At 36.8% G+C, this 19,783-nt stretch overlaps 1 protein-coding gene across 2 annotated transcripts in view; it reads left to right on the plus strand.

Moving 5' to 3' along the window:
* SNTG1 (syntrophin gamma 1) overlaps nt 1–19,783 on the plus strand; it is a 320,400-nt gene that overhangs the window by 292,067 nt on the left and 8,550 nt on the right. For both annotated transcript variants that reach the window (XM_058804463.1, XM_058804473.1), the window contains one exon: nt 9,679–9,789. In XM_058804463.1, coding sequence (XP_058660446.1) covers nt 9,679–9,789 — 111 coding nt within the window. The remainder of the gene's footprint in view (nt 1–9,678; nt 9,790–19,783) is intronic.

Consider the following 19,783-nt stretch of genomic DNA (forward strand, 5'->3'; position numbering starts at 1 on the left):
GCTTAGACTAAATTCAGCCACTCCTTTTTGGGTAAAAATTAACTTAAAGCCATATTTCATAGAGTTCACGAACAGATTGAACCGTTCATTCTGTATTTCTCTCAGAATAACTCAGAGAATAACCCTGCAGATGCAAGATATTTTAGTGAATTCACAGAAGGTCTTGGACAAGTACCTGGAGGAAAAATCTGCTAAATATTATTAAATCTTTAAAATTCTTATTTATTTATGACATTTTCATGTTTTGGAAACAAAATAGTTTCTGAGAAGTCTTGTCTAATATTTTGTTGCAGTGGTATCTTCAGTAAATCTTCAGGCAATTTCAGTTTTATACTTATGTGCTCGTGGTATTTAAAGTTTTCTTTCTTAATTGCTAATGAAGTGACTGTGAGTTGTCTTTATAAGAACATAATTACTAATAAACTGAAATGAAGGAAGCCAAGTTCTTGTGTTCATGATTTTTACAGTTATTCAGTTATTCAAATGTTCCAGTTATTTAAGCAGTGCAACAATATTTAAATTCTTTATTCCTCTCCCATTTCAAGTAAGTGAATAGATTTTGTCCAACATGCCCTGACAAATTGCAGTCAAAATTTCACAAATTTTCTAAACCCAAAGCTCACCCTCAGTCTTCATGAACAAGTGTCTAGGGGATAATGGCTCTCATTAAGTTTATGATTTCCAGACAAAAGCCTTACAACCCTGTTTAGGCTTGTTTCCTTTTTTGCTGTCATTTAATCCTTAAATAATACTTAACTATGTAAATTGAAATTAGTGGTTAAAAACTGTCATCTGTGCTAAATGTATTTCAAGTCAAACATCATAATTAGATAAAAACATTCTCTCTGTGTCTGCACAGACCTATGATAAATATGAGTACACAAAGTATTAAACTGAGTTATTCAGAAAAAATCTGTGCTGTGATGTGATTATAACAGCACTAGCATAAATCATAGCTGTTTCTGCTGCATATTTCTCTGCTTTCTCATATTCATTTTCTGACTGATAACTCATAGAGTCAACTGTAGTTTGTCAGTTGGAGTATTTTCATATGATGCTTTATAAAAAGCTGTTGTATTTTCTTGAAAGGAGAATGAACAGCTTTTAAGACTACCTGGTTAAATCTGGTTATGTCAAAATTTCAGAAAATTACTTCTCAATTCAGGTAAAAAACCAAAATTTTGGCCACAAAGTAATTTTTCTCCTTGCACCTTGAAAAGTAATAACGCGTATATTTATGCCCCTATTCTTCTGCAGCACTTTTCAGAGCCAAAGCACCAGGGCAAAATGTCATCTTTTATTAGCAATGTGTGGTTTGACAGCAAACTGTGACACACAGCCCAAGCCAACACTGGCACGTGTTTGATTATGATAATGTTGGTGATGTAGTCCTTCATTTGTGGTAGTTATAAACCTGGAGTCAAAAAGCCACCTGCTTCCTATGTTGGCATGCACAGAAATGTAATTCTAATCAATAGGGAGTTTCCTCAAGGAATCTCTTCACTGGAGACTTCTTCCAAAAAAATGCCCACCAGCTTTAACCGATTTTATTTGCTTTATTTGAAATACAAGATGTCAAATAGAATCCCTTCACTGAACTTCCCTCTTTCTTCATTGCTGATATTCTGTGAAAAGTGAATTTAGCTAATCTTTGTGAATACCCTTTAGATATTTTGTATTCTTTTCTGCCTTAATCTCATTTCCCAGATTCTGCTTAGTTACTCCTTGAACTACAAGGTGTCTTAGTATACAGGATCTACTCCAGAAATAAGTTTTCACTAGACATGTTCCATATGCTAAATGTTTTGTTTGGTTGGTTTTAAAAAATGAAAATTCTAAAAAATATGCAAAAGGTTCTGTGGCAGTTCTTAGAAGTTATATACCAAATTTTATCCTAGGTAATTTTTGCACTATTGTGTATCAATGTTTACTGGAGAAAACATTTTTCTCGTGTCCTGCCCAACTATATCCTAGCACTCATGTCCTAAATTTGTCTAATATTAGCTAGTATATAGACATCAATGTTTTAATGAACAAATGTAACTCTCATGGGCAATTTCTGTTAGGTATGGACGTACATAGATACTGTGATGAACATTTATAAATAAGATTTGCAGCTGCAATAGCCACCTTAAGAATTAAGTATGGAGACTGATAGGTTAAAGAGAATAACAAGACATGTACAGAAGTTAATCTAACTACTATTTTGAAAGTGGTCCAATGCATAAAACTACTTACTCAAGTGCCATTCAGTAACTGATTCTTAATGTGCTTCCATAAAAAATATATGGGGGGGATATACACAGAAATATGTATATTACATATATTTCTGGATTACTGACATATTCATTAAAATTTTTTTCCATAATGTGCATATTTGCATCATCAGTTCTACTAATAATATATTATGTGTTTTTGTGAATATACATTGCCATATACCTCCCTGAGCAAAGTGCTGTGTCTGTAGTCCATCATATTTACTGATGATTAAAACAGCAGTCAAAAATATTTATTTGTCAGAAGAGGAAAAAAGTATCCCTTGTAGGACTGAAAATAAATTAAGGTGCTGCTGAATTATATGGTGGTGCTAGAACAAAGTAAGAAAAGGCTCCATAATGGCCCACAAGTCACCTATCAACAAACTTCAGTGTACCTGGCCTGTGTTCTCTTGCAGAAACCTTCACCAAAAAAAGAGAATATTCCATGAACAATAAATAGCATTGCAAATATCTTTAATTTGGTTTCCATACCAAAAGCCTATTAGATCACACAGATCAGTATTTCTCTTAATTTCTTTAAGAACAATCTCCCATGTTTTCTAGGGATATAGACCATGTCTGTCTCTTCATGAAACTAATACATATACAGCATATTGAAATAAAACAGCATATAAAAACCTTCTTGATATTCAAATTTCAGTAGTAGGGAAGGCAGAAAAAACCAGGTTCACTGGAAAATGGAGATTTAATAATCCAACTCTGGTGAAAAAATATTTATCCCATGCTTCAATGTTTAAATGTTGAACAAATAGCTACTATAACTTTAATATAAGACATCAGCATGCTTCATTCAGTTTTATGTTCTCTGGCAAATGTTGGTAGGTTTTCCATCAGCGCTAAGAAAATACAATGTAGTCTTTTAGCATTTTATGTAATTTCAGTAATGGACGAGAACAGTTATTTTAAAAGGGCCAACTTTCATGCTTTTTTCCTTTGTCTCATTTTTGTTCTTTATTCTCTGTGTCCTCCCCTGTCTTTCCCTTTACAGTTATAAAGCTGCAGCAGCTGACAAAGGAAATTGCCTTGGACCATAATTCTTTTGCAGTGAGACACTCTCCAGAGATCAGTAACACAGTAGAACTGAGCATGAACAAGATCTTAATCCTACTCAGTTCCCTACCGTTGCTATAACTCTGGACAAAGTGTCACTTGGCAAGAATGAAATCTTTCTCAATTAGCTATGAGACAAACAGGCAAATTAAGGTGTATCCCAGGCGCCTAAAGACTCAATTACTTTTATTCTTAGAAACAAGGACCTGGAGGGCTTAAGCTCTTGATTTAGTTTGACTTGTAGGAGTATCATGTATTTTAGTTAGATGACAAACAACATTAGCTTTAAAGGTGCCCAGTAAAGTTTAGCATAATTCTGTAACATATCTCATACATTAAAAAATTGCCTTAAAAATCTTAAAGGAAGAATAATCCAAACAGTCAGAGTATCAAGAAAAAAGGAGGCAGTGTTGGAAACAGCTATAGATTTTTGAAGGTGTGATAGAAAACACAGCAAAGGAATTTGTTGCAAGTAGAACTTGAAAAGTGACCTTGGACATCCTTTCCTTAATAAAGATGGTTTCTTTGTTTACTCCACCATTTACAGGTGATCTGGGATGTAGCTGTCTAATCAATATAAAACACTGACAGACTTAGGTTTTTTCCAAGCATCCTACTGAAGGCCAAACTTTTGCTATTATAAAATAAAACCTGATTCATGCCTATGGAATGGCATTGTTTATGATTTCCATAGATCATGTATGTAGACAAGGCGCACTTCATAAAATCATAGGATATCCTGAGCTGGAAGGATCACATAAGAATATCAAAGTCCAATTCCTGGTCCCGCACAGTACAGCCCCAAGAATCACACTCTGTGCCTGAGAGCACTGCACAACTTGAGCTCTGTCAGGCTTGGTGCTGTGACCCCTTCCCTGGGGAGCCTGTTCCAGTGCTCAAGCACCCTCTGGGTAAAAATCTTTTTCCTGATATCCAACCTAAACCTCCCCTGACATAACTTCAGGCCATTCCCTCAAGTTCTATCACTGTTCACCACAGAGAAGAGAGCAGTGCCTGCCTCTCCTCACTCACAAGGAAGTTGAATAGTAGTGAGGTCTTCCTTTAGTTTCCTCTTCTCCAGGTGGCTTCAGTTGTTCCTAATGTGGCTTCACGGCAGGTGAAATGATGCCATTGTAGTATGTGGTGCAAACACTATTGCTCAAGATTATTAAGTGTAAATAGTCTTTCAGCAAGAAGAGGGCTGGTCCACAGTGAATAATTTGACACGGAAGAGACAAAACTGTTAAAAAAAATTAAAGGTAGTTCACTGAATCCACAGGACACAAATTAAATGTGTTCTGGTTAAAGATTCTTATGTTGACAAAATACACATTTTATTTCCTAGCTGCAATGCTTAATGTCCTCTGTAACCTAAAGTATATATCTATCCCAGAGCTATGGACTAGTCAGAGATTCACATTTCTGTGAATATTACTTAGAGCATGGTAAGTAAAAATACAGTCACCTATTTATTCTGTTTTTATTTGATAATCTGATCTCTGTTTAGGATTAGAACAAACCCCTTGACCCAAAATGAAACAAAAACTCTAATGAATATTTCTAGTCATAGCCCAAACAAAGATAGTTACAGTCATTATGTATTTCCACATTTCTGATGTCATTACCTAGATGGGAAGTGATTTTGTTTGATATTATCTTACCAAAATTGTATGTTCCAAGATTCTGGGAATGAGTAGCAAAGTGACATATAATATGAATGTGAAAGTATTTTCTAGAGTGCCTTTAAAAATAAGTGTTCTAGATCTAGCACTATTGCTAAGAATAGAAACAATAATTACTTTCTTCATTTGTATGGCTGTATTACAGGTATAGACAAGTCAGTAGCTTTTCTTCCATGTGTCATTTGTATGTTACATTCAAGTACCAACTATAAAATAAAAATATGCACACAGAGAGCATCCTTTTTAATTATAGTAGAATAATACTAGCAGAAGATAATAGGCAGTAATTTGTTTGCAAAGACTAGCACAAATGAATCTTAGATGATTACTTATAAATAAAATATTTCTCATTAAAAAGTATTGGTGAAGAATCTTGGTCCCTTATACGTCACAGGAAAAAAAAATCCTGCTAATTCAGTGAATACAGGATTTTGCTTTTTGATGCTTTGTTATTACAATAACATCTCAAGAGGAGTCTTAAATCTAATTTGTCAGCTTGTCTGCACAGTTTATTTGTTTGCATTGCATGCTGGTATTCTTTGAAGTTAATTTTATTAAATGGTGTAAAATGCAAAAGGCAGCCTAAGAAATATATGAATAATAATTGGAAAAAGGATTTATATCTTATTGGTTGTTTCCAATTGTATGCATGATACATACTGTATTTGTTCAAAGAGATTGTCTTCTTACAGTGCATTTTTCAAGACATGGATTAATTATGTCAGATTTTCTGTGGCCACACTGGGACTGTGCAAGTTGTGACACTGGTTGTATTTTCAGTGAATGGTCCCCACTTGCTGAATTGGACTGCTTGTTGTTGTTCCTAAATTCTATCTCTACTCATTAAATGAGAGTTCACTTTTCTCTCATTCATTGAGAAGCAATAAACAGTGCATACTGAGTTCTCCTCTTCATCTTCCATTAAGGCATCCTAATGTTGTGTGCCATGATTTAAAAGGTGTGCCAGCATCCTCAAGAGTAGCTGATGCCACTGTCTACAACAGAATCTTTTTTAATTTGGTTGCAATTTGTGCTTTAAAAGGAATTGGTACCTGGCCCACCTGTCAAATCTATTTTAGGGCAAACAAAAATGTATTGCTTCCTATAAATGCTGTATATGGAGCCGTAAAGGATTTTCAGTGATGCAGGTTATGCACAGTTAATGAGGAAGCCACTTGAAGAGAACATGCTGTTTTTGTCAGCTAAAAGTAGCCCTATGAGTGCTGAGCTCAGTAACACTGCAAACTAGTAAGTACTTCTGCTTATAGTTCATAATTCCTGAAAAATTATTTAGAAAAATTTTATGTAACACACATTTAGGTGTTCAACAATTTTCAAAAAAGCCAGCATGTTTTACAAGTGTACTTATTGATTAAAAGTCAGTATGTATACATAAATATATTTATACAAAATTATAACAGCCTATGTTAACTTTCTGAAGCAATCATTCAACAAATGGTTTCAAGGAACTCTGATATTCAAAGACATTAAAAAATAATGACTGTGACAGTGATGTAGATCAGTATTTCCAAGGATACCTATACATAATGCAGGAGAATTAGCCTTTAAAATTAGAATTGAGAAGAGTAACCACAGTGAGCCCTTAAACACTGAAGTCAAGCTATAGGATCATGAAAGACATCACATGAAACTCTCTCCTGTGTTAATGTCACTGCTGTAGTTTCACATCTGTGTGAAACTGGTGCTCAGGTGAGTGGGTCTGGTCTCCTTTCTTACTGTGGCACTATAAAGTAGTATTTGAAAAAGGATAGGTCTGGTCCCTGTTCATTGCTTATGCATTTTGCAGCAATGAAAATGAAAAGAACCACACTCAGAACATATGAAACCAGAGAGATTAATCCAGTGATCCCCAAGATATTTTATTTTGAGTAATGTGTCTGCAGTCACAGCATTTTGTCTTCCTTGTAGACATTTTATGTACACAAAATGGGCTACACAGGGCAGCACTTCAACCTCTCTGGTAGGAGAAAGGATTTAAATGGGTCTTACTGGGCATATAATTAACTAATTTACTCAACTTTTGCTGTCTAGAATTTGAACTTCTAGTTTAAGTGGTTTAAGCTATCTGTAACACTTTTAATGTAGTATAGTATATTGAAGTAAACACACATCCAGACTCTATCCTAATGAACCAGTTCTTGCCATTTCAAACCAGGATGTAGGATTTTTAATTCAGAGCTTCTCTAGAAAAAGAAATAGCCAGAGTGATTTGCTTGAAATACTTTGTATTCATGACTTGGTGACTTAAAGCTCTCAACATTTCTCTATTCTTATTTTTGCAAATGACCGATCCCTCATGTGGACAATTTTGAGGGAAAGTGTGTGCAATTTTTTTAAGATCATTCAAAAGGAGCAGATAATTCTTTCATGTGGGAATCATTTAATGCATTGTCATTAGCATTTCTACTCCTTACACTTTAGATGAAGAGTATTTGTCTCTGCAGAGACTAGGTTTGAGGAGCTTGTTTTAGTATCTTGATGTTGAAGTGCAGTTTTGTTGAGATTAGTTCTCTCCACACTATAAACCTGATTTGGAAATGTTCTTAAGTAAGAGCCCTGGCTGAGTAGTAGTCTCCAAAACCAATGCTATGCATAAATTGAAGTGTGTTCCTGAGTTGTGCCTGGGATTTGGTGTGACTGTCATTCTCTTTCCTCTGAATGGGAATGAAGTACATGGCAAAGTATAGAAATGTCAAAGTACCTCAGTTCTATACATCCTTCATCTTCATTCAAACTTAATCTGACTGGGAATAAGGCCAGGTACCCTGGGATTTTGCCTGCACATCTAAGGGTCCTTGTTAGAGCTGCATCTCTGTCCTGGCCTCTCCATATATCATCAGAGAAGAGAAAGATGATAGCTCATTGCTTTGATTGTTTTCTCCTGAGATAAAGAGACAATCAGTGCCCTTTACATTTCTCATCCAGGAAATGACATACCTAAGTAGATTTGCTGTCCCTGCAGAAAGGCAATGGTCTTGATCTTCTGATAGATTTCATAGATCTGTAAAATAAAAAGGAGTTTACAAAGCAGGTAGGAATATAGCCAGCTGAATGATGTTATGTACTGGATTGTTTTGCTTAGATTTTTTTTTACCTCACTATTTGTACAATATAAATAAACATCTTTGATCAAACAAAGTCAAAGGAATTTCACACACATAGAAATGAGGGAAGCTGTTCTATTTTCTGTAGCACAGATTGGTGGACTCAGGAGGACAACATTTGAAACAAATAGGATATATTTTCACATAAACTGCCAAATTCCTGTGGTTTATGTGAAACAGAATGTCCTTAACTCTGTTTATGGCAGATGGGAGCTCACCTGTCACTTACACAGAGAGAATGAAAGTGGTGCTGAGACTGGGGCTCTTTCTTTTAATCTGGAAGGGAGAACTATATAGAGACAATTGTGCAGAAAAATTCTAGCACTTGCTTTGTGTATGGTGCACAGTTAAGATGCTGTCCTTGTGGTTTCTTTTCTTGTTAGTCCCCTAAGACAAACAAAACAAACTCTATTCAGCTTGGTGCAGGGTAGAGGATTTTGCCAGTCGTAAAGAGACCAATACATCCCGAAGCAAAGGGGCCTGCATAGATTTAGGACAGTTAAAGATTTGATCTCCCCCATGTTCAGTTTAATTCCCAGTAGATATTAAACCATTCATAGATAAAGACTAAGGGCACAGATGGAAGTGTTGTCCTACACCACTGAGAGGGAGTAATTTATAAACCTTTGTACAAAAGTGTTGCTTTAAGTTTCTGTGCTGTCAGATGCCTGTGAAATTATTGTTCATGAAAGTAGTAGAACAATGTAAGTGATGATGACCTCCTAATTATGTGAAATGCTACTGGAATCACAGTGAAGCATTTTAAGAATCGAAAATATCTGGATGGTGGGGGATGTCTTTAAATGAGGAGCAAAAGACAACAAAAATAGCTCTTTTCCATTTTTAAGCAAAGTAGTTTAAAATTGTTTTAGTCTCCATAAATCCACACTAAATATAAAGAGATGATTTTCTAGACATCTGTACATTTTATTAATTGTATATTTACTTTGTAAAGCATTATATCTTTTTCAACAAGACACATTACAATTCATAATGCAATTACTTGAAAGACCACTGATACAATTAGAATTAATGATTTGCTCAAATTCCTCACTAGAGTGCTCATAAATAAACTATGTTCTCTTTAAAAAATTTCTTTTGTTATTTTATCTTTTAAAAATAGAGATTTGTTTTTACTATGATATGCCCTTTATGTTAAGACTAGAATTTTTTAGTCTGGAAGGAAGGGTCTTGTATGTCAGATCAACACGTCAGATAGAGTAGCAAATCCACAGATTATCAGTGGAAAAAAAATCCTTCTTTTTTCTTTAAATACTAAATATAGATAAAGGAATTTCAGGGTAAATTTCACAAATGTAGTCTGACAGGTGTTATTCAAGCACTGACAAAGTGTAACATATCTTTATGATTAAAGAAACATCTGACCACAAAACACTACATTTATTTAATTATGTACCATAGAGGTGTGAAAACTTGCCTTGAAAGGAGATCAGCTATTTCTAATACAATTTTCAATGATAACTACATTGACTTATTTGTGCATGATTTTTTATATTTTGGTTTGGTTTTTTCCCCCTTTAGGCTGTGCTTTGGAGGTACAAGTTTTCCCAGCTCAAAGGTTCTTCAGATGATGGGAAGAGCAAAATCAAATTTTTGTTCCAAAACCAAGATACTAAACAAATCGAAGCAAAGGTAAAAACAATACATTGTTTGTTTAAAGGCAATATACAATTTTCAAAGCAGCTAGGGGAGTGGGGAAGTATAGTAAACAAAGTTACTTGGAAATATTAGATTAACGCACAAAAAAATGCAAAGAAAACTGATGAAATTGAAGAAAACTGAACAAATTCCATCCAGTTAGAAGTTTTTTGAAATCTGTAATTAGATTTAAAAATACTAAAATACATGATGTATGGTATATATGGGTTTAGGCATGTTTTCCAACTCTCCTCTTTGTCATTGTGATAAAGCTGAGAGCTTGAATACCCTGTTTCTTGCCCTATAATTGTATCATGAAGAAATGATGAAAAATATATCCTTTAGTCAACCTGGGAGCAAAACTCAGCAAAGGTTAAAAATCTGTTTTTATTTCTCAGAGGAAAAAAAAAAAAGTTTGGATTAAATACATATTTCCCAAGACTGAAGTGTCTGTACCCAGTGCAAAATCAGAAAAGTTGTATTTCCAGGCATGCTTTTGATCCAAGAGTTAATTCATGAAAATAGTAGCTGTGAGAGATTTAAGCTTACTACAATTTATGTCTTTTGAGAATACAGCCATTTACTGTCTCAATATTTGTGAGCAGTGATCTTCCCAAGGTCTGCAATGGTTGTAACTGCCTTAGAGTCTGGGTCAAAGTTCTTTTTTGACTAGAATCTAAATTTAAATCGAAATCTAAACTCTCTCATGTTGATATCTAAGCTTTGCTTTTAAAGCATTTACTATACTGCTTTTCCTGACCATGTTGGAGGCAAAATTGCTGAATGAATGTGATAGCAAAACAGTTCCATGAGCAAAAAGGAAATGGTTAAATAAATTGTCTGTAAGTGCTACATATGTAGAGTATTATAAAATATGTAAAGAAAAAATGCATTGTTTTGGGGATAGTTATATGTTTAAATGCCAGTAGCTACATTAGGCATCTTTCTCCATGTCTCTTTATGCTTCATATTATTTTCAACCCAGCAACTATTTACTTGATTTTGAGTGTTTTACTCAAATAAAGTACAGTAAAATAAAGGTATGTAAGAGTTCCCATTAAATTAAGAGCAATAAAATGTGGGGACCACAGTTTTGATACCTTCATGTTCTGCTGCATCTCAAAGATAAATATTTTCTTATTTCTGATTTCCTTCAGAAATATTTTTAGTGGTGCAGAACTTTTTTCAGCTCTAATAAGACAATAAATTTTAACCTAATGTCATGAGGATGATTTTCTCTTAACATTAAAATTTTATCCTGCTCTTATGTACAGATGAAGGATGAAAGTCATCATTATTTTTCTAATATCTGTCTGCTATTGCTGTCATATTAACACATTATTTTAGCACTAACAAAAATTCATAGGAGTCCAAGAATGACTGTTGGGGTGTTTGGGGATTTTGGGGATTTTAGTTTCCTTTCTTTTTTTTTAAATTGGTAAAATTAGAATGTATTTTTAATACTGAATTACATTTAAAAAAACCCCAAAAAATAAAATACAGATTTTGAAAAAATAGGGTTTTTTAAAGCTTTAAATTGTATCTGTCATATAAATCACTTGGAGATACATGAGTATGTTGGACATACACAAGCCTTAGAGATATCCTGTGCCTTTATTGTACCTGTTATTATTTCCACTCAAATTGAGTTTTAGAAAATTCTACCAAACTTTTATTAAGTAGAAATGCTACGTTACACCTTATGAAGTCAGGGTATTATACAAACCTGCTAGCATGCTATTAATATGCTGTCTTGTTGCCTGGTTGCTGCTCTTTACTATAAATTTAAACTTTCACATTACTCAATTTTGAAATAAGAATTTATTTATTTAATTTATTTTCTTTGTGAGCAAAGCATATCAACTACATGCAAAGATGTCAGGTTACATTCTCTTTGGAAGGTGCTGTGGCATTTATATTTAAGCAATTCTATCTATTCCAATTTGTTTACATATTAAGTATGTTGCTTAATCTAAGAAATGTAGATAAATGTGTCTGTAAAATGAATGTGAAGGTTCTGGGGTCATATATTTTCAACTTTGGCTACCTTGCAATTTTGTGGATAAGCCCCTTCTGTATCCTTTAAATCTTTCATAGATTTAAAGCACTATTCATCGTAAGGAGAGGTGGAACAGTCTAGCCTCTATTTTCTTGCTTTACATTCCTGAGTCAGAAGTATAACTATTTGTGGAACTGTTGAGTCATTAAGAAATGTTAATCAGATTTTCAGAAATATTTGTAATGCCAGATTTCATGAATACTGTATGCAGACTTCATTTGAAATCAGAGGATGGAAATTTTGTAAAACATCTGTTAAAGGTTGTGATGAATATTCATGCCACAGCTATCATCACCTGTTAAATGCAGCTCTGTTTTGCAGCTGGCCTGAAGACCCACTGCTGCAGCATTTTCTTTATGATTCTATTATTTTTTTCCCTAAGTTATAATACACGGGGAATAATCAGAATGTGGTGAAAGGAGAACTCTGCAGGGAATAAAAACCAAAAATTGAGGAGCCATTGCAGCAATGTTTTAGGGCTCTTTACTTACTTATTCCCAAGCAGCAATGTGGAAGCAGGGCATAGCAGGTAACTTTCCAGACACCACAAATACTGTATTCAGTTTTGGGCCACTCACTAAGAGAAAGACATTAAGGTGGTGAAGTGAGTCCAGAAAAGGCCAACAGAGCTGGTAAAGGGTCTGGAACACAAGTCTGATGAGGAGCAACTGATGGAGCTGGGTTTGTCTAGCCTGGAGAAAAGAAGGCTCAGGAGGAATCTCATTGCTCTCTACAACTGCTTAAAAGGAGATTATAGCCAGGTGGGGTCAGCCTGTTCTCATAAGCAGCAAGCAATTGGACAAGATTAAATGGCCTCAAGTTGCACCAGGGTAGGTATAGGTTGGATACTAGGAAAAATATGTTCACCAGGAGGGTTATCAATAATTGGAACAGGCTGCTCAGGGAAGTGGCAGAATCACCACTCCCAAAGGGACAATCTAGATATGTAGAGGTAGCACCTGGGGACATGGTTTAGTAGTGGACTTGGCAGTGCTGGATTAACCATTGGACTCAATAAACATCCTATTCAACCTAAATTATTCTATGTTTCTATATAATAGCTTCACAGAAAAATATGAGTTATCAAAACCAAATTCTTCCCATCTTCCTTCATTTATAATGCAGAACATTTTGTGTATTTCATGCTTTCCCAGATGTGTGTGATTATGGCAAGTTGAACCTCTGTGATAATGCCCTTTAGCTTTAAAACACTTATTCATGATCTGCAGAATCGAGTGTCAAAATGCTCATCTATTGAATTTTGATCCAAACTTAGACAAATTTGTTGTTGTTCTAGAAATGTGATCCAAATTGCAGATACACATTTCTTGGGAAAAAAATAAGTATGCATCCACATTTTAAATTTTATCATGCTATCTTCATAATTGTCCAGCACCTTCTCTGTATTCTGGTGGAATATACTGAGATACCAATGTTAATGTTAGCAAAATCTAGGAAAAATGCATTTTGGAGTAAAGTCAAGCACCATGTACTGGTGGTTATCTGTTAGCTGTTGTTGTTGTTATTGTTGTTGTTATTGTTGGGAAAAACACTTGCCACCAGAGTTTATATTCTTAAGTAAAAGAAAGTCCTTCACTGACACTGAAGAGCTAAGATTTTTTATGGTACTGTCAACATTTTTTATAGTGTGTTTCATGCCTGACTTAAAAAATTCAAAATGGCATGCCTTGAGACATACAGCTTGTGCTATGGATTTAGTTAGAACTTGACTTATTTCCCAGTATTGTTCTTTTCAGCTTTAAAATAATTTTAGATATTTAAACATTTCAAATACTGCCTTTTTTTTTCCTGTAGAGACATTGTACTCATGCTTTTTTCTTTGGCTTCTCTCTAAGTGAAATTATGTTATTGTAAAGATATATAATGTAGAATAAAAGAAATGTGTCCTCATGGATTTAAGCAGTTCCAGTCTAAAAATCTGAACAATAATTACCATAGGTCACAGCAGTGGGTCTATGGCAGGGGGCCTGAAAGCAAACACCTAACTTAGAAGGTATCTAAGGCAAGGTCTAAGTGGTTTCTGACAAGAAAACCACTTAAGGGTGGCATTAATCACTGATACCCCTTAGACATTCCAATCTGTAGGTTATTTCCCAGCTGTCACTCAGCAGGAGATATTGCACAATTTTGCTCAGTGAGACAAAATTTTTATGAGTGAGAGCTACAAAATAGAGCAGTCACCTTGACAGAATGTGGAGCCAATGTGTCCCTGTATTTGTTCTTACTGAGCTGTTTGGGTTAAAAAAAGAACTAACTTGGGTTAAAAAAAAAACAAACAAAACTAAGCACAGGAGGGCAAAGCTTTCTCTGCATCTGTACAGCTTCCTATCTAGTTTCTTATCAGTTTACCTGTTTGTTTAGCTATAGTTTAATGATCTATTAGTGTCTCAATAGTATCACAGCAGCTTCTGGAGGTGATACAAAATCTAAGGACTGTAATAAACTCAGAGTGGTGTGACCTTCAATGTAACCTAAGCATTAGACGTTTTGGACAAAACAGAAGAGCACCTTAAATCTTTAGGAGTTCCTGTTTTGAGATAAACATATGCTTCCAAACATAGGAGTAAATGATGTGTATAAAAATCAGCATCTTATTACATTATTGCTTTTTTACCAAGCTGGGAACTGAGGGTCTTTCTGTGCTTGATAAAACACGTATGACTCAAAAGCTGCACTTCAGTCTGTGCTTTCACCTCCCCAACTTGCAGCACAACAGTTCTCTCAGAAAAAGGCAAAGCCACATTGCTGTGCTGCATCAGGTGAGCTTTTGTTCACAGATTGGCTGAACTCCTAAGCTGAGCAGTACAAAACTGAAGTGGGTGCAAAAATAAGTTTATCAAGATGAAGGTCCAGTCATCAAATATATCTATATATCAAATATATCTATTTGAATATGGAAAACCAAAGAAGGCACAAATATGGTATCAGCTAAGGAAGAAATTAAACTTCAAGGATTTCACATTAATCTCATTATTAATTAATACTATCTTAGTATTAATTAATGCCAATTAATAGTACTTGAAATTATCTTGTAAAGAAATCTAATCTAAATATCCTGAATGACTACTGATCACATTACTGTGAACAAAATACGCACTTTCTACTGTTGCAAGGTGACTTGATGGGTGCTTGCATCATTTTCCAGGCTGACATTTCTGCTCATTTCAAGTCTTCTCTCCAAAATGCAATTTTAAATTAATCCGTGTTCTTAGCCTTGAGGGTTTTTCAGTGAGCATCACAGTGCTCGTCACATTTAGAGTATCATCTTTAAATGGGTTATAAGTATACAGCCTTAAGATTTTTATAGAGTGATTGCTCAGTTGCAGTTTCTGAATTTTTGAATTCACATTTCTGACCTGTGTTGATTTCTGTGGTTCAGTTTTTAGTTTCCCCATGTCTTGCACATGGATTATTTGTCTAATATCTATTTTAGATCAGATACTATGCAAATTAGAGAGACCATGTAACTCCACTTTTGATGAACAAATGTCTTCTCATGTCAGCTGTTTATATATGGGTGAAAGAGAAAAAAATTTTAAATATACCTAGGGTACTTCAAAAAAAAATTGCTGGATTTTGTAAATGTATCATTTATGTAGTTGTTTCATACTACATAATATATGTATAATACAATGCAATAAGAGATTGCTGAGGTTTGTTGGTTTTGGTTTTTTTGGGGGGGAAAACTCCCTTTTTCTCTTTCTTTCTCTGTCTGTTCAATTGCAAAGACTTTCTTTGTGAAAGCTACTAGAATTCCAATATACCAATATACTTCTGACATTTTCAATGACTGCATCTTTCTCACATGCCCTTTTGCCCACTTATGTTGTCCTCAGCAGGAAGTGCAGATGTTCCTTAACAATCTGGTGTAATGACAGCAATGTAAGGTGAGAGCAGTTTAATCAAAAGATAGCTTAGAAAGACAATTTGAAGACCAGAGGGTACACTGATACTCCTCAGAGAGTAGGGTCTTAGCTGAGCTGTACAGGCAACAGTCTGGAAATTGTAATAATAGTAAATTGTAATAATAGTAAATTGTGTACTTCTGCATGGCCAAGTAGAAGTGGCTTAAATTAGGATTTCTTTGCTTTTTGGAGGATTCAGAGCATGTGACTTTCCCTACTGGTAACAACTTCAAGGGCTTAATTGCATATTTTTTTAGGTTTCTTAGAGTTTGTCTGATCACTTGAAACTTCATCTGTCCCATGTGTGCAGTACACACTACCCTGCCTAGAGGAAAGTGTATTGAGACAAAAGTATGGCAGAGGACAAAGTGTGTACAGAAACAACCAGGGTGGCTGGGGGTGCACAAGGGTCTGTGGGTTCCCCTCTGTCTGCTGGCAGCAGTGCCAACCTGGAGACACCTAAAAGGGCAAGTTCCCAGCAGAAGTGAGGGCATAACCTCCTAATTATGTTTCACCTGCAACACGAGTTATTACCTCTAGTACCAAAAAGAAAAGAAGGGTAATCGTCGTAGGTGATTCCCTCCTGAAAGGAACTGAAGGTCCTATATGTCGACCAGACCCATCCCACAGGGAAGTCTGTTGCCTCCCTGGGGCCCGGGTACAAAATATTACTGAGAGACTTCCTGAACTGATTCAGCCCTCTGATTATTATCCACTGCTGATAATTCAGGCTGGCAGTGATGAGATCGAGAAGAGGAGCATTAAGGTAATCAGGAAGGACTTCAGGGTACTGGGTCAGGTAATTGACAAGGCAGGAGCACAGGTAGTGATGTGCTCAGTCCCTTTGGTGGCGGAAGATAAAGATGGAAGAAATAGGAAAATTCGTATCATCAACAAGTGGCTTAAGGGTTGGTGTCATCGACATAATTTTGGATTTTATGACCATGGCGAAACTTTTACAGCATCTTCTCTGCTGGAATCAGATGGGGTACACCTCTCCGTTAAGGGCAAAAGGATTTTAGCTCATGAACTGGCAGACCTCATTGAGCGAGCTTTAAACTAAGCTTGAAGGGGGAATGGGAACCAGCTGAGCTAACTGGAAGCAGCCCCAAGAATTGTAAACGTAAGATAGGGGTGAACTCAGTTGCCCAGATGAAGTGCATGTATACAAATGCACGCAGTTTGGGCAATAAACAAGAAGAGCTGGAGGCCATGGTACAACTGCAAAGTTATGATGTAGTTGCCATCACGGAAACGTGGTGGGATGACTCATATAACTGGAGTAATACATTGGCTGGATACAGACTCTTCAGAAGAGATAGAAAAGGAAGAAGAGGAGGTGGCGTAGCTCTTTATGTTAAGCAAACCTTCGATGCCATTGAAATTGAAACAAAGGAAGAAGGGGTCGAATGTTTATGGCTAAGAATCAAGGGGAAGGCCAACTACGCCAACATCATATTGGGAGTCTGTTATCGTCCACCTGATCAAGAAGAAGAAGTAGACGATTTATTCTATAAGCAGTTGTGCCACGTTTCAAGAGCATCAACCCTTGTTCTTGTTGGTGACTTTAATCTACCAGATATCGGCTGGGAATTTAACACAGCAGTAAAGAGGCAATCAAGAAAATTCTTAGAAACTATGGAAGATAACTTCTTGTTACAGCTGGTAGATCAACCCACCAGGGAAGGGACTACATTAGACTTGTTATTTACAAACAGGGATGGGCTGGTGGGGGATGTGATGGTTGGAGGTCGTTTAGGGCAGAGTGATCATGAAATAATAGAGTTTTCAATACTTGGCGATATTAGGAGGAGCATGAGTAAAACTCGTACATTGGACTTCCAGAGGGCGGACTTTGGCCTGTATAACAGATTAATTCAGAGTGTCCCTTGGGAAGCCGCCCTTAAAAATAAAGGAGTTCAGGAAGGGTGGGCTTACTTCAAGGCAGAGATCTTGAAGGCGCAGGAACAAACCATTCCTGTATCCCAAAAGATCAGTCAACGGGCCAAACGTCCAGCCTGGCTGGGTAAGGAGATCTTGGAAGAGCTTAGGAATAAAAAGAGGACGTATCAGAGTTGGAAAAAGGGTCAGGTCTCCAAGGATGTATTCAAGAGGGCTGCTAGAGTTTGCAGGAAAAAAATTAGGGAGGCCAAAGCCCAGTTTGAACTCAGGATAGCGACTGCTGTTAAGGATAACAAAAAATGTTTTTATAAATATATTAATAGTAGGAAAAAAGGTAAGACCAGCCTTTGTTCCTTAATGGACACAGGTGGTAATTTAGTATTTACAGACGAGGAGAAGGCAGAAGTGTTCAATGCCTATTTTACCTCGGTTTTTAATGAGAAGATAACTTGCCCTCAAGACTCCCGTCCGTCTGGACTGGTAGATGGTTTTAGGGAACAGAATGGTCCCCACATTATCCAGGAAGAGGCAGTTATAGAACTATTGAAATGCCTGGACATTCACAAATCTATGGGACCAGACGGGATCCACCCCAGGGTGATGAGAGAGTTGGCGAGTGAGATTGCAAAGCCACTCTCTATCATTTACCAACAGTCGTGGATTACTGGTGAGGTTCCGGATGACTGGAAGCTGGCCAATGTGATACCTATTCACAAAAAGGGCGCAAAGGATGACCCTGGCAATTATAGACCAGTCAGTCTGACATCTATACCTGGCAAAATAATGGAACAGTTCATATTACGTGCCATCATGCAAGACTTGCAGGATGGCCAGGGTATCAGACCCAGCCAGCACAGATTTAGGAGGGGTAGATCATGTCTAACTAACCTGATCACTTTTTATGATCAGGTAACCCGGCTAGTGGATGCAGGGAAGGCTGTAGATGTTGTTTTTCTGGATTTCAGAAAGGCCTTCGACACTGTTTCCCATAGCATACTCCTACACAAGCTAGCTGGCCGTGGTCTGGATAGGAATACCCTTTGCTGGGTTCAAAACTGGCTGGATGGCCGGGCCCAAAGAGTGCTGGTGAATGGTGTCACATCTAGCTGGCGACCAGTCACCAGTGGTGTCCCTCAGGGTTCTGTGTTGGGACCAGTTTTGTTCAATATTTTTATTGACGATATGGATGAGGGCTTAGAGTCTTTTATTAGTAGTTTCGCTGATGATACCAAATTGGGTATGAGTGTAGATCAACTAGAGGGGTGTAAGGCTCTGCAGAGAGACTTGGAACGGCTGGACAAATGGACAGAATCAAATGGGATGAACTTCAATAAGTCCAAGTGCCGAGTATTGCACTTCGGCCATAACAATCCCCTGTACCGATACAAGCTGGGGATGGAGTGGCTGGATAGTGCCCAGGTGGAAAGGGACCTGGGGGTGCTGGTTGACAGTCGATTGAATATGAGCCAGCAATGTGCCCAGGTAGCCAAGAGGGCCAATGCCATCCTGGCCATTATCAGAAATGGTATGGCCAGCAGGAACAGAGAGGTCATTCTTCCCCTGTACTCGGCACTGGTGAGGCCTCACTTGGAGTACTGTATCCAGTTCTGGGCCCCTCACTTTAAGAGGGACGTTGAGTTACTTGAGCGTGTCCAGAGGAGAGCAACGAAACTAATAAGGGGCTTGGAACACAAGCCATATGAAGAGCGACTGAGGGAGCTGGGGTTGTTCAGCCTGGAGAAAAGGAGACTAAGGGGTGACCTCATCACTCTCTACAACTTCCTGAAGGGTGGCTGTAGTGAGCTGGGGGTCGGCCTCTTTCTCCGGGCGACAACGGATAGAACAAGAGGACACAGTCTCAAGTTGCGTCAAGCTAGATGTAAGTTAGAAGTAAGAAGGAAATACTTCACAGAAAGAGTGGTCAGAAACTGGAATCATTTACCCAGTGAGGTGGTAGAGGCATCATCCCTTGAAGAATTTAAAAAAAGACTGGATGTGGCACTTGCTGCCATGATCTAGCTGAGCAGTTAGAACATCGGCTGGACTAGATGATCTTATAGGTCTCTTCCAGTCTTGAAAATTCTGTGATTCTGTGATTCTG

The sequence above is a fragment of the Ammospiza caudacuta genome, chromosome 1 (assembly GCF_027887145.1).
Source record: "Ammospiza caudacuta isolate bAmmCau1 chromosome 1, bAmmCau1.pri, whole genome shotgun sequence".
Lineage (NCBI taxonomy): Eukaryota > Metazoa > Chordata > Aves > Passeriformes > Passerellidae > Ammospiza > Ammospiza caudacuta.